The following is a 14965-nucleotide window of genomic DNA, read 5'->3' as shown; positions in this document are numbered from 1 at the left end:
TTTCTTCTGCTGCTGCAGCTTTTACTTCCTCTTCTTTAATTCACAGTCTTCTTTAATTCACAGTCTTTATCTGTTAGATACAATACATTGATACTTAGATTTATTACTCTAAACGTATTTGCTTAATTTTAATATTTACTTGATTCATTTGTCTCTAATTTTAAATTGTAATAAAATTCGTCATTTCTATTCTATTCTATTCTATTCTATTCTATTCTATTCTATTCTATTCTAAATTATCTTGCCATGCGCATTTCCTTGTAATCAAACACGGATGACACGCCTCTGTGAATGACTGACAGTTACATCAGCCAAAAGCTGTCCTCTAATAAAGGCGGAGTTGAGAAATGTATTTATTTAAGAGGTAATCATTTCTTCATTCCAGCGTCGTGTGGGGGGACGTTGCGAGGAGACAAGGTAGGTCTTGCATATCTTCCATTCGTCTTTGACGTCCTTTGTGCGTTTTCAAGGTGCATTGTAAAAGTTTCGTGCAAGAGTTTTGTGGTTCATAACGCAGCGTCACGCGTCACTCGTTGCTATATGAGATTTATTTCCTACAATGAAATGGCACATAAATAAAACGTTGACTCCTTGCACTAACACGATCGCCTGTTTAGAATTTTTATTATTATTATCATTATTTTATATTAATTTATGTGCCAAACTGTGAAAGATAATCAAATTGAAAGATGAATGTAGATTTGTTTGATTATTTATTTATGTATTTACCCTTATTAAAAACATTTATGTCTGCTCACAGATCGGTAACTTGGACCCCACGGATCCACGGACTGCTCATTCACTTTCAGCTGTTTACAAACCCACTTATTCATTACATAAAAAGGTAAGTTGAATTAAAGTGCATTTTCTCTTTTTTTATTTATGTCAGAAGAGGTTTACTGATGTTTCTGAATGAATTGATTATAAATTTTAGCATTATGCCTAGGGTAAATAGCAACTCAAACTTTATAAGTGCCTGTATAAAAAAACAAAAACACACAAAAAGCAGGTAACTTCCTCATTTTTGTTGCACAATGTGGGTTGGCAAACAAAAGGGGAATTGATATTTGTCTAGATAAGGAGAGAAAATTTTTCACATTTTTAATTGACGAGTGCCCTCATGCCCTCATGACAGTCAGTCATAAGACAAAAAGACACCGACCAACTGTATATCCAAATTTCTTTTGCAGCCTTTGAAACACTTTCCCCACGACATTTATAATGCTTAGTTTCAGTTATTGTTTCTGAGGTCAGCATAGATTTTCTGGTGAGCATCTGCTTCAAATTTATAGATGTGAAAGAGGAAACGATACAAGAGTTAAAACTGTATACTTGCACTGTTATAGATGCCAGAACATACAGTGAACTACACATCCTAATAGTTTTATTAAATTGTGACCCTGGTCTCTGATGGGTTACATTCTGTAAAATCAACTGTGTTTGCATGATGTTTCCATCAGTCACATTTCAAATCTGTTTAACATTTTAACTCTCTCTTTTTCCATCCAGATGTTGAGACTGACAATAGCCCTCGCTCTGGTGACCCTGGTTGCTAGCTCGCAGTGCCCCAACAATGAAGTGTGTGCGGCAGGCCAGTCATGCTGCCAGGATCCCACTGGAGAGTTCAGCTGCTGCCCTTTCCATCACGTGAGAGACAGATACATAAAGACAGTTTCATTTCAGAGTATTCGTTTCAGATACTCTTCTTAAAATATAATAAAGGTTGTAGAAAGCAGATCAGATTAGACAAGACTAAGTAAATTGCACACTGATATGGAAGCCAGCGTGCTCTGCGGTCACTCATTTTTTATGCTCTGTCAGATATTCTTTAATAGCACCTTTTACTAGACACATCCACATTGTCTGCTCCTTCTATAAAGGTCATGATAAGGCACTCGTATAGTATCAACATGCAAATGACTTCACTATTCAATGACCTTGCTATTCAAAGAGCTCACAGAAATGAAGCTGTAATCAGGTGGTTGCCTGTCAAATGATCAGTTTCAGTGCTGTAATGCCCACTGAAGTGTTTTCAGTTTGTATGATCATGTTTATAATTGTGTGTGTGTTTAGGGAGAGTGTTGTGAGGACCACATACACTGCTGTCCTGAAGGCATGCTGTGCAATGTTTTGGACTTCAAATGTGTAAACGCCACACATACATTGCCATCGGTGGAGAGGATTCCGGCTAAACAGTCAGACTTTCCTAAAGTGAGAAATTGTGAAAAGAGATGTAATAATAGTATTCAAAGCTGTTTGTAATACTTCTTGTTCTTCAGTCATTCAGAATGATCCCCTCATTACCTGCAAGTGAAGACGACATCACCTGCCCTGACGGCTCTTTCTGTCCTGCTGAGTTCTCTTGTCTGCTGATGGCTTCATCTTATGGATGTTGTCCAGTAGCACAGGTATGTTATATTATTATAGAAATGTGAGCCCTAACCATCGCCTTTCTGTCCATGAAGTGATGAATGGCCCAAGGGGGGGGAGGGTTGGCTAAAACACAAACCCATATAGACAGAATAATATTTGAAAGTCAATGAAATGTAAATGAATGTATAAATGGAGTAAGGATTGGTTTAAAAATTTGACTGTGATGCTAACTATGGTTTTTTTGTGGTTTCAGGGACTTGTGTGCTCAGACGGGAAACACTGCTGCCCAAAAGGCCATGAATGCAGTGCAGACAGCAGTTCGTGTGTCAAACAAAAAGGTATGGAAGAGAGTGAAGGAATGAACGTTGACCAGAGAGCTTAATGATTAAAACGTACATTATCCCACATAAATGTATTATGGTTTTAAGGCCCGAACACACCAAGAACGATAACTATTAATGATATAATGAATATGACAAGGAAGTTTTAATAATCAGTCTAATTCTATGAGAATAGGGAAGTCTATACCACAGCTATAATGACACAGAGGAACAATGTCATTGGAATCACTTTCAGAAGAATTTTTTCCAGCTGATGAACAATAAAACATTGACAGCAGATCAGTATCCATCCTGCTTCATAAAGCTTGAGCATTTACAGTTTCAGATGGCATAACTGCATTGTACTTATAATAAACAGAACTTTATCATGCCTTGGTGTAGACGCTAATATAGTTATCGTTATAATTATTACAATTAGAATTTACAGTAGTAAGATTAAATGTTGTAATTTGGATGGGAAATAAATCTACGTCATCTCAAGGGCTTTTCACACTTGAAATAGTTAACCCTGGGTCATACTAAACCCTGGGTAAATGGAATCCTGGATTATCTTGCTTCACATTTCACACTGCTTCTATATTACCCAGGGTTAACAGTTAATCCTGGGTATTTATAAACTGCTACTTAACACTGTACATTCCTAAACCCCAGGTTAAAGTCCTTATTTGGATATTTGCGGTGTCAGTGTCTCTGATTGGATGAACATGGTACTTATGTTTACATAAAAGCTTTAGCATTGCACATCCTAATACTGTAGTACACTGACTGTAGTATCAAGTTAATCCTGAATGGACTTTTCAGACTATAAAGATAAGAAAGAAGCTCTCTTTTTCATTCCAATTGTCAAATTTTTTGTGACCGTCTAAAGCACGTTAATATGAGGCATGCGATTGGTTGTCGGTTGCTAAGCATCTCTTAACATTCTAACACCACTCCGTTTCACACTGCACAAGTTTGGCACCGCAAAGTTTACATCGCTAATCATCGATAATCCTGGATTAAGCGCAGTGTGAAAAGCCCTTTGTGTATTTCCTCAACAGTGTTGTCATGTGATTGTTTTTAGAACAAGTTGAGACTGTTATTTGCGGAGACGGGAAGTCGGAGTGTCCTGTGGACACCACGTGTTGTGAGACAGAAGATGGACAATGGGCGTGCTGCCCCATGCCAAAGGTATGGGTACAGTTTTGATACAGTAATATGTGTGTGTTTTTTTTACAGTCACAAACATGTTTAAAAAAATATGTATATATAAATGCATTAAATACATTAAATTGAAAAAGTGATAGTGAAGACATTGTTACAAAAACTTTCTATTTCAAACACATCCTGTTATTCTGTTCTTTTGAACTTTCTATTCATCAAAGTTCCCAGAGTTTTCACTTGCATTCTTTTTTCTGTCATGTGTGCTTTTTTTAGGCTGTATGCTGTGATGATAAAATCCACTGTTGCCCAGAGGACAGTGTTTGTGATGTTGAAAGCTCTAAATGCATGTCCTCCACCAATCAGGAACTGCCCATGTGGGCCAAGTTCCCTGCTCGCCTCAGGGCTGAATGGGAAGATCACAAACGTAGGCTATTGTCCAAAAGAGATTTATACATTTTCTGATCATTTCTAATGGAGTCTAACACTGATATAATTCAGCATTTTAATTTCCTCTCCTTCAAAAGCTGCAGAAATGAGGGCTGAAGTTGAAGTCACTACAACCAGACAAATCACTACTGCTGGAAACCAAATGACTACATTGCCTGGTGCACTTCCAGAGAGTATGTGGAAATTTGTAGATGACAATACATTCATTATATGCACACATAAAATATAACACTTCCCAAACTGTTTCTGTCATTTCCTGTGCCTTCTGCATATTCAGACTCTGATGTTCGCTGTGATGAGACTGGGTCCTGTCCAGATGGAAGCACATGTTGTAAGACTAAAGAAGGAGGATGGGCCTGTTGTCCTCTTCCAGAGGTAAATCACCCATTGACAAGTAGCTCGACTGTTACATCTACAGCAAATCCTGATGTAGAGATGTGTACTGGGTAATGTTAAAGGTGTATGTTCATTTTCTCTGTAGGCCGTGTGTTGTGACGACTTCATCCACTGCTGTCCTCATGGCACGACTTGTAACGTTGCTGCCGGGTCATGTGATGATCCTTCAGGCTCTACGCCCTGGTTTGAGAAGCTGCCCGTCCAACGTCAGAATGTGGCTGTTACACAAGGTAGTTCAAAGCACTGAATACATTGCACACATACACAGTATAAAACCACTATTTTAAATGTTCTTAAAGGGGTCATGAAATGAGAAATCAAATTCAATTTCAAATTTTCAAAGTTTTAGAACTCAAAACTTGTTAGTCCAAAAACAGCTTTTATTCAAACCAAGCTCTAAAGATGTCTCCTTTCGGATTTGTCACATTATGATGTAAAAGTGCGACGAAAGACGCCTCTGCAGAATCAGGATTCTAGTGTTGTCAAAAGTACTGGCTTCGATGCCAAGGGCCAGATTTACTAATCAGGGCAAATTAGCGTGAGAGCCGAATGACAAAAAAAAAAAAAAAAAACGCAGATGGGATTGGGAAGCTCGGCTCGTGATCTACTGACGACACGCACATTAAAGAGCACAGACGCAGCCAGATCATTTCCATAATGAACAACACAATCTACCAGTTAGCATCATGCTTTTTTGGGTGGTAAATAATGTCTGTCATCGGCTACAATGCTCATCGCCGCAACCTTTCATGTGACGGAAGTAGATCTAAGTATAATGCTATAATCAACAATTTTCATGATTCGTTAATCTCGACAGCTGTAATAGTAAAAACGTAGTAAAAGTTTTTGAGAGAGATCCACATGTAATACTTATGTCATATGCAAAGATGTTAGTCAATCGTATTAGTGGGCTTTACACTGAATCCTCACCGCAGACAGGCCCCTTCCAACAGAACGGTCAAATCACACAGCTAAAATCAGGGCCGGAAATTTCCTTGAATTTCTAAATTATGAGAATTTTTTATGTAAAGATCTTACTAACATTATAAGTTCACCTTAGAAAACATTATTAAAAAATGCCATTAATGACCCCTGATTCTTTCATTTCTAGTGTCTTCAGATGTTCCCTGTAATGACACCGCGGCCTGTCCAGATGGAAGCACGTGCTGTAAGACTAAAGATGGAGGATGGGCCTGCTGTCCTCTGCCAGAGGTAAATCACCTCACCTGCTCGATTCCTATAATAAGTAAATATATTTTCTAGATATAATTTAAATAATTTGACAGTATAAACTACTGTTCAAAAGTCTGTAATGTTCTCTATTAAAGAAGTCTCATTTTCTCACCAAGGTTGCATTTATTTGATAAAAAATACAGTAAAAACAGTAATATTGAGAAATATTATAAATTAAAATAACTGCTTTTTGAGAACATTATCTTACCTTTTTTTTTTTTTTTGGTAATGTACCATGGTAATACTTTGAAATACCTTGGAGTATCATGCAAATACCATGGTTTTTATAGTAGTCATCCAGCACCATGAAAAGGTACTTTTTTTTTGTAAACGTTGAAATTTTTGTGTACTAAGTTAAAGCACCTTAATTTTCTCTGTAGGCCGTGTGTTGTGAGGACTTCACTCACTGCTGTCCTCATGGTAAGATATGTAATGTTGCTGCTGGGTCATGTGATGACCCTTCATGTTCAGGTGTGCCCTGGGTGAAGCAGGTGCCCGTCCAACCAGTCATCAGTCAGAATGTGACTGACACAAAAAGTAGGTCAACAAACGATCCAAAGATCTGAAACCAAACACACATGTACACATTTTAACATAAAACTGTCCGTTTACTTTTTTGAATATTCAGACTCTGATGTTCGCTGTGATGAGACTGGGTCCTGTCCAGATGGAAGCACGTGCTGTAAGACTAAAGAAGGAGGATGGGCCTGCTGTCCTCTTCCAGAGGTAAATCACCCATTGACAAGTAGCTCGACTGTTACATCTACATCTCATATAGCAAATCCTGATGTAGAGATGTGTACTGGGTAAAGTTAAAGGCGTATGTTCATTTTCTCTGTAGGCCGTGTGTTGTGACGACTTCATCCACTGCTGTCCTCATGGCACGACTTGTAACGTTGCTGCCGGGTCATGTGATGATCCTTCAGGCTCTACGCCCTGGTTTGAGAAGCTGCCCGTCCAACGTCAGAATGTGGCTGTTACACAAGGTAGTTCAAAGCACTGAATCCATTGCGCACAGACACAATATTAAACCACTATTTTAAATGTTTTTAAACTGTTTCTATCATTTTTCTTCAGTGTCTTCAGATGTTCCCTGTAATGACACCGCGGCCTGTCCAGATGGAAGCACGTGCTGTAAGACTAAAGAAGGAGGATGGGCCTGCTGTCCTCTGCCAGAGGTAAATCACCTCATCTATTAACGAAATAGTTCAACAAAATTAATAATTCTGTTAACCTTTCTTTCTTCTGTGGAACACAAAAGAAGATATTTTAAAGAACTGCTGTGAGGATTAATCCATTTTCTCTGTAGGCCGTGTGTTGTGAAGACTTTATCCACTGCTGTCCTCATGGCAAGATTTGTAACGATACTGCCGGGTCATGTGATGATCCTTCAGGCTCTACGCCCTGGCTGGAGAAGCTGCCCGTCCAAAAGATCAGCAGTCAGAAAGTGGCTGTTACACAAGGTAGTTCAAAGCACTGAATACATCGCACACAGACACCGTATAAAAACACTATTTTAAATGTTCTTAAACTGTTTTCTATCATTTCTAGTGTCTTCGAATGTTCCCTGTGATGACACCACCTATTGTCCAGATGGAAGTACATGCTGTAAGACTAAAGAAGGAGGATGGGCCTGCTGTCCTCTTCCAGAGGTAAATCACCCATTGACAAGTAGCTCGACCGTTACATCTACAGTAAATCCTGATGTAGAGATGTGTACTGGGTAATGTTAAAGGTGTATGTTCATTTTCTCTGTAGGCCGTGTGTTGTGAAGACTTCATCCACTGCTGTCCTCATGGCACGACTTGTAATGATGCTGCCGGGTCATGTGATGATCCTTCAGGCTCTACGCCCTGGTTTGAGAAGCTGCCCGTCCAACGTCAGAATGTGGCTGTTACACAAGGTAGTTCAAAGCACTGAATACATTGCACACATACACAGTATAAAACTATTTTTTTTCGTTCTTAAACTGTTTCTATCATTTCCAGTGTCTTCAGATGTTCCCTGTGATGACACCAAATCCTGTCCAGATGGAAGCACGTGCTGTAAGACTAAAGACGGAGGATGGGCCTGTTGTCCTCTTCCAGAGGTAAATCACCCATTGACAAGTAGCTCGACCGTTACATCTACAGAAAATCCTGATGTAGAGATGTGTACTGGGTAATGTTAAAGGTGTATGTTCATTTTCTCTGTAGGCCGTGTGTTGTGATGACTTCATCCACTGCTGTCCTCATGGCACGACTTGTAACGTTGCTGCCGGGTCATGTGATGACCCTTCAGGCTCTACGCCCTGGCTGGAGAAGCTGCCCATCCAACGTCAGAATGTGGCTGTTACACAAGGTAGTTCAAAGCACTGAATACATTGCACACATACCCCTTTTCCACCAAGGCGGTTTGAGTGCTGGTTCGGAGCCAGAGCCTAGTTTCAAATCAGTTCTTTGTCTTTCGACACACAAAGCACCAGCTCCGAACCAGGAAAAGTGGTTCGTAAGTAGCACCAAAACATTGCTGGGCTAGAAGTAAGAACCGCTTGCGTCAGGGGCTAGGGGCAGGGTTACCGTGACCAACAAGAAACTTGTGACCGCCATTTTTGAAATAGCACCTAATCGAGCTGATAGCAGTTCGATAGTAATCTCCGTCTATATACAAATTACGGGAGCCGTGTTTGGATGCCGATTTAGGTTCGCAAAGCCATGAGCATCAATAGTAGTGAAACATCCGTGATTGTTGATAGAAGGCTTGTTCGAGATGCATCAGAGCAGCGCGGGCCGATTCGACGGGTGCCGCGGATCCGCGGGAGCGTTTGTAGAGCATACGACTCCTTGTGCTTTTGGATCGTTCTCGCGGAGCTTTGATGTCATGCGCCGATCGCTCTGCGGGAAGCCGATGCATCTCAAACGAGCCTGGTGTGATTGAATTTGGCGCTGCGGCGCTAGCTTTGCTGTGAAATATGAGACGTATACAGTGACGTAAGAACTGGCTCTGTGCTGCTCTCTAGCCCATGGAAAGGCAAACCGGTTCTTAGAAAGCTCGTCAGTTGAACCAACTCCGAACTAGCACCCGGTTCGTGCTGGTGGAAAGGGGGTAACAGACACAGTATAAAACTATTTTTTTCGTTCTTAAACTGTTTCTATCATTTCTAGTGTCTTCAGATGTTCCCTGTGATGACACCAAATCCTGTCCAGATGGAAGCACGTGCTGTAAGACTAAAGACGGAGGATGGGCCTGTTGTCCTCTTCCAGAGGTAAATCACCCATTGACAAGTAGCTCGACCGTTACATCTACAGCAAATCCTGATGTAGAGATGTGTACTGGGTAAAGTTAAAGGTGTATGTTCATTTTCTCTGTAGGCCGTGTGTTGTGACGACTTCATCCACTGCTGTCCTCATGGCACGACTTGTAACGTTGCTGCCGGGTCATGTGATGATCCTTCAGGCTCTACGCCCTGGCTGGAGAAGGTACCTGCTCGCCCTAGAGCAGGTCAAAGGTCAACTAAGAACGTGAATTGCGATTCTAGTCACATTTGTCCTGAATCCAACACTTGCTGTAAGAACATCGATGGAGACTGGGGCTGCTGTCCTATGCCTGAGGTACAGTATTATCTCAGAGGAAAAATACTAATCTAATCTTGCATGAGTAACCAAATGAGAAAACTCTGTTTTCAACTTTGAATTTTATTGTTCTTGGTGATATCCCTCAGTCCCTCTTTTACAAGGATGTTCAAGTGCCCAGCAACATTTATTTGAGAAATCAAGCTGTGTAAAATAATAAGACTTTTCAGTCTTGTACAAAATTCAGACTTTCAGACATAATTTTCTGAGAATCCTCTACCATTCAAAAGTTTGGAGACTGTAAGATTTTTTTTTTTTTATTATTATTGTTTTTGAAAGAAGTCTCTTATATGCACACTGCTGCTTTTATTTGATCAAAATACAGTAAAAACACTATAATGTATTACACTACATTACTACAATCTCAAATAACTTTTCTATTAGAATATATTTTAAAATGTAATTTATTCCTGTGATCAAAGCTGAATTTTCAGCATCATTACTCCAGTCTTCAGTGTCACATGATCCTTCAGAAATCATTCTAATATGCTGATTTGTTGATCAACAAACATTTCTTGGTATCAGTGTTGAAAACAGTTGTGCTGCTTAATAGTTTTGTGGAAACAGTGATATACTTTTTTCAGGATTCTTTGAAAAGAAGTTCAAAAAGACATAATCTTTTTGAAATATAAATATTTTTTGTAACATTATAAATGTTTCCTGTCACATTTGATCAGTTTAATACATCTTTGCTGAATAAAAGTATTAATTTATTTAAAAAAAAATAATCTTACTGACTGTACTGAACTTTTTGACAGGTAATGTATATCGTGAATTGTTTTTCTCATTAGCAAATACTAATAGTGCACATATTATTATTATTATTATTATAATGAATTAATCTTAAAAATAACTAAAAGACAGGTTGTTCTGTCTGCAGGCAGTGTGTTGTAGGGATAGATTCCACTGCTGTCCACACGGCACCACTTGCAACCTTGTAACACTCACCTGTAATGGCAACGCCACCTCTGTACCTATGTCAGTCATAATCTCAGCCTCAGATAAGGAGGAACAGAGACAGCACAAAGAAGTGAAAGAGGAAGTGGGGAAGTATATCAGGGTTCCATGTGATGCACATACTTCCTGCCCAGATTACACCACTTGCTGTCTTATTGCAAAAACCAACAAATGGGGTTGTTGCCCTCTGCCTAATGTGAGTGTGACTCTGTTATATACAAAATAGAGATGTTTATTTGTGCTAAACATCTTCTAAATTCTCCTACAAACATGTTCTGCAGGTTGCCTGTTAAATATTATTTTGGAGCCTGTTTTTCTGGTTTTATCATGACATTGCATCTACAGTATTAATAGGGCCCTTTGTTTTGATGAGTGTATATATTTCCAGATACTTCCTTGTGCATGTAACAGATATTACACTTCTCACTGACTAGAAAATAGATCCTAAATACAATACTGTTTAAAGTTTTGGGGTCTGATTTTTTTGTTTGTTTGTTTGTTTTTTCACAAAAAGTGATCAAAATGAGTGATCAAAACCATGAAAAATTGTCATGGTTTCCACAAAAATACTAAGCAGCAAAACAATTTTTAGCATTGATAATAATGCTAAATGTTTCTTGAGCATCAAATCATCATATTAGAATGATTTCTGAAGGATCATGTGACACTGAAGACTGGAGTAATGATGCTGAAAATTCAGCTTTGACATCACAGGAATAAATTACATTTTAAAATATATTCAAATAGAAAACAGTTTATTTAAATTTTAATAATATTTCACAATATTACTGTTTTTAATGTATTTTTGATCAAGTAAATGAGAATAAGAGACTTTTTTTCAAAAAACATTTCACCAACCCCAAACTTTTGAACGGTATTATATGCAATTTGTTTTGATATACAGTCTTAAAAGGTTAGTTCACCCAAAAATGAAATTTCTTTAAGTACTTACCCTCATGTTGTTCCAAACCTGTGAGCCCTTCGTTCATCTTAAAAATTAAGATATTTTTGATGAAATCCAAGAGCTTTCTGACTCTCAGATAGACCGCAATGAAATTACCACTTTCAAGGCGCAGAAAGGTAGTAAAGACATTGTTAAAATAGTCTGTGTGACTACAGTGGTTCAACCTTAAATTTATGAAGTGACAAGAATACTTTTTGTGCACAAAAAAAGGAAAATTTATTCAAGATTATCTTCTCTTCCGTGTCAGTCTCCAACGCTGTTCACGTGAGCAGCATGACGCGTTCGTGTGATTCTGATGCAGGAAACGGCCAATACTGAGCCGGCGTTCTGATGCAGAACCTGGAAGCACTGCACTGTGTTTACAACGTGAAAAGCGTCAGAGACTGACACGGAGGAGAAGAAATTGTTGGTTGTGCACAAAAAGTATTTTCGTCGGTTCAACCTGCATTGATTGCATTGCTGTCTATGAGGGGGACAGAAGGCTTTCAGATTTCATCAAAAATATCTTAATTTGTGTTCCGAAGATGAACTAAGGTCTTGCTGGTTTGGAACGACATGAAGATGAGTACTATGACAGAATTTAAATTTTTGGGTAAACTAACCCTTTAAAGGATAATGTTGTGAAGGTCAGTATTTTCACCTTGAATCTATTTCTCATTCATTTTCAGGCAGTATGTTGCACAGATGGGGAACACTGTTGTCCGGCTTACTATAAGTGCGATGTGAGCCGTGTGTCTTGCATCAAGGGAGATGTGGTGATCCCCTGGTACAATAAAATTGCTGCTCAAAGTTCATTAACTCCAAACTCGGATCTCAACACCAATAAGTGCGATGAGCAGTCCAGTTGCTCCACAGATTCGACCTGCTGCCGTCTAACCACAGGAGAGTGGGGCTGCTGCCCTCTTCCTCAGGTAAAAATATGTGTATGTGCACTGGCTACAGAAGATTTATTCACGTTTAATATATTTAATACGCCTCTTACATGCCATAGGCTGTTTGCTGCCCAGACCAGCAGCACTGTTGTCCCAGAGGCTACAAGTGTGACTTGCGTAGACACTCCTGCATAAAGACCACCTGGCTATACGTGGAAAGAGTCCCACTTGCCCACATTGGTGGCCAAAAGCCACAGCCAAATGTCTCAGGAAAAGACATTCAGTGTGGTGGTGGATATACTTGCCAAGATGATCAGACCTGTTGTCCAACCTCCCAGACCACTTGGGGCTGTTGCCCGTCTTCTATGGTAAAGTATTAAACCATAAATTGATAGTTGACACCCAAATGTTTGTCATCATTTACTCACCCTCATGTGTTACTTGAGAAGATAAAAATACTTATTTTAAGAGAATAAATCTTAAATTAAATGTATTTTTCCCATTAGCAAATAGTTGTTCATTGTTTTAAGAATATGACAGTATATATATTATGGTTGTGGTTATATGAGCCTGGCTGTATGTGGAAAGAGTCCCACTTGCCCACATTGGTGGACAAAAGCCACATCTGAGTGTCTCAGAAAAAATAATTAAATTAAGAATGTGTTAAAGATCTTCATTTAGAGTTCCAGTGTACAGTAGCTGCATCGAAGAATGAATTTCTTTTGAATATATGAATGGAAATGTGCACACTGATCTCAGTTCTATTGACTTTACTGTAAATTCAAATGGCAGTCAAAATGTAAATGTTTATCTTGTCCTTCTACCTTAACTCCATTCTTTACTTTGTTATCACTCTCTAAAGGCGGCGTGCTGTGATGATATGAAACACTGCTGCCCTGCTGGATACAAATGTGGCGCGGGTGGAATTTGTACTCCAGCTGTAGGCTTTGACTGGAACAACTGGGGCAGCTGGAGGGTGTTCTTCTCCAAAAAGAAACGAGCTACAACTCTATAAAAAAACACCTGGGTTACTTATAAAGTGTCCAAGTGTCAGATTTTAAATTTTTTACATTTTCAAAGTACTAATCAGGGGTAATCAGACAGTTTACTCTAAAAGTTTGATTTTATTAGCGGGGGAAAGTTTGATGAGGGCTGACTATGATGGTTAAGTTCTGTTTCCATTGTCTATCTGTAATACCAACTATGTTTTGGCCATTGAGCCATTTGTACATTTTAAGAAAATAATTGTATTGTAAAGTGTGTACACAGTGTTCATAATTTTGCATAGTTTCCAGTTTTTTGGTTACTGCTCAGTTTATCTGAAGATTAATTTGACTATGAAATAGTGTAAAGATGTAACACATATCGACGCGTAGATGATCTTTAGTGACTGAATTTACACACCAATTCACACGCCGGCTATTATAATTTGCCATGTACAAATGTCACAGGCCTCTCTGGTTTACGTGTTACATTTTTTCAGACTTGACATCATGCAGTCTTGTGATTATGACTACATTGCCCTGGATAAGGAAAAACATTAAATAAACCTCTTTAGAGACCAGATAACATATTTCCTGCGTAACTTCCCTATGCAAGTCTTTATCTTTACTTTTATTTGAGTAATTGCCTTCTTTACTGAATTAAATGCTTACTGGTTTTTAACTGTTATATTGATTGAGCTTTGTGACAGATGACTAAAAGATTTTTATAAGTAAAAATGTGACCAATCTGAAACCTTGTCAGTTCTAAAAGAGAAATAAAAGAGAATTGTCTATTTTCTTTTGTATCTTCCTTTCAGTTTTTTTTACTTTTATGTATATTGGAATTCAAATGTATTCCTTTTTTTTTTTTTTTCAAATTTACATTAATTTATTAAAAATGTATTTAATATTTATTTTGTATTTTATAAAAATATAGCATATATACAAATAAGTAGAGAAATACTGTCAATTAACATCTTGGTTACTGCTGTAACCTCTGTTCCCTGATGAGAAGTTGTGTCAACGTGCTGACACTAGGGTGCTTGGGGAGCCCCAAACACATTTGATACTTCAAAAATGGCAATTGGCGAGTGGTATTTACATGCCGCTCCACTGGACATGCAGGCATGAAAGGAGGTGGCTTGCATCCACTCATTCAGGTTTGTGCTGAGGAGCAAAGAGACCAAACTATAGGGATGGTCTGTACTGAGGGAGAAATGAGACATGAGAGTATGTGTCCGCAAACCAATCTTGATGTTGAACGCATGTCAAAATTTTGAAAAGGAGCTTGTGTAGGCCCTGTTTATGCAAGGCCCAAATGCTCACAGATCTAAGATTGGCCGCAACCCTCCACCTTTCTTTAGTATTATGAAGTAAGTGCTGTGAAACCCGTCCTTTATCTCCCCAGTAGGGACAGGCTTTGATGGAAGTACCAAGGCAAAAAGGAGGCAGTTGAACCTGGTTGTGCACCTGTCAAACTAAACCACGCAGCCAAGTCAAATTGTTCTGATGAGCCAGCTTGATGGGTTGGAATGCTAACCACGGTTCCTATCTCTAACCAAGGGGCACCAAGGGAACAACAGTTTTTGACACACCTATGGTGGATGAATCATGGTGAGGCAAAGCAGAGGCCACCACGTCAGGA

At 38.9% G+C, this 14965-nt stretch overlaps 1 protein-coding gene across 13 annotated transcripts; it reads left to right on the top strand.

Annotated features, from left to right (window-relative positions):
• Positions 1-269: 269 nt before the first annotated feature.
• Positions 270-14114, top strand: grna (granulin a). Of its 13 annotated transcripts, none has more exons than XM_048203716.1 (27): positions 270-417; positions 761-844; positions 1510-1647; positions 2074-2211; positions 2280-2408; positions 2627-2711; positions 3778-3884; positions 4131-4281; positions 4382-4477; positions 4582-4679; positions 4786-4930; positions 5821-5912; positions 6314-6470; positions 6562-6659; positions 6775-6919; positions 7011-7111; positions 7243-7396; positions 7485-7585; positions 7692-7836; positions 7922-8022; positions 8129-8273; positions 9077-9177; positions 9284-9523; positions 10425-10697; positions 12134-12376; positions 12457-12705; positions 13200-14114. In XM_048203716.1, the coding sequence occupies exons 1-27, from the start codon at positions 292-294 to the stop codon at positions 13350-13352; spliced, it is 3795 nt and encodes a 1264-aa protein (XP_048059673.1). In that variant the 5' UTR covers positions 270-291; the 3' UTR covers positions 13353-14114. The 13 variants fall into 13 exon arrangements, with proteins under 13 accessions (XP_048059673.1, XP_048059680.1, XP_048059664.1 ...); XM_048203723.1 differs by having other exon boundaries at positions 5812-5912; positions 7020-7111; XM_048203707.1 differs by having other exon boundaries at positions 5812-5912.
• The last annotated feature ends 851 nt before the right edge of the window (positions 14115-14965 follow it).

This window comes from Megalobrama amblycephala, linkage group LG1 (assembly GCF_018812025.1).
Source record: "Megalobrama amblycephala isolate DHTTF-2021 linkage group LG1, ASM1881202v1, whole genome shotgun sequence".
Taxonomy (NCBI): Eukaryota; Metazoa; Chordata; class Actinopteri; order Cypriniformes; family Xenocyprididae; genus Megalobrama; species Megalobrama amblycephala.
The sequence above is the reverse complement of the archived record's forward strand: the minus strand, read 5'-3'. Positions and strand labels throughout refer to the sequence as shown.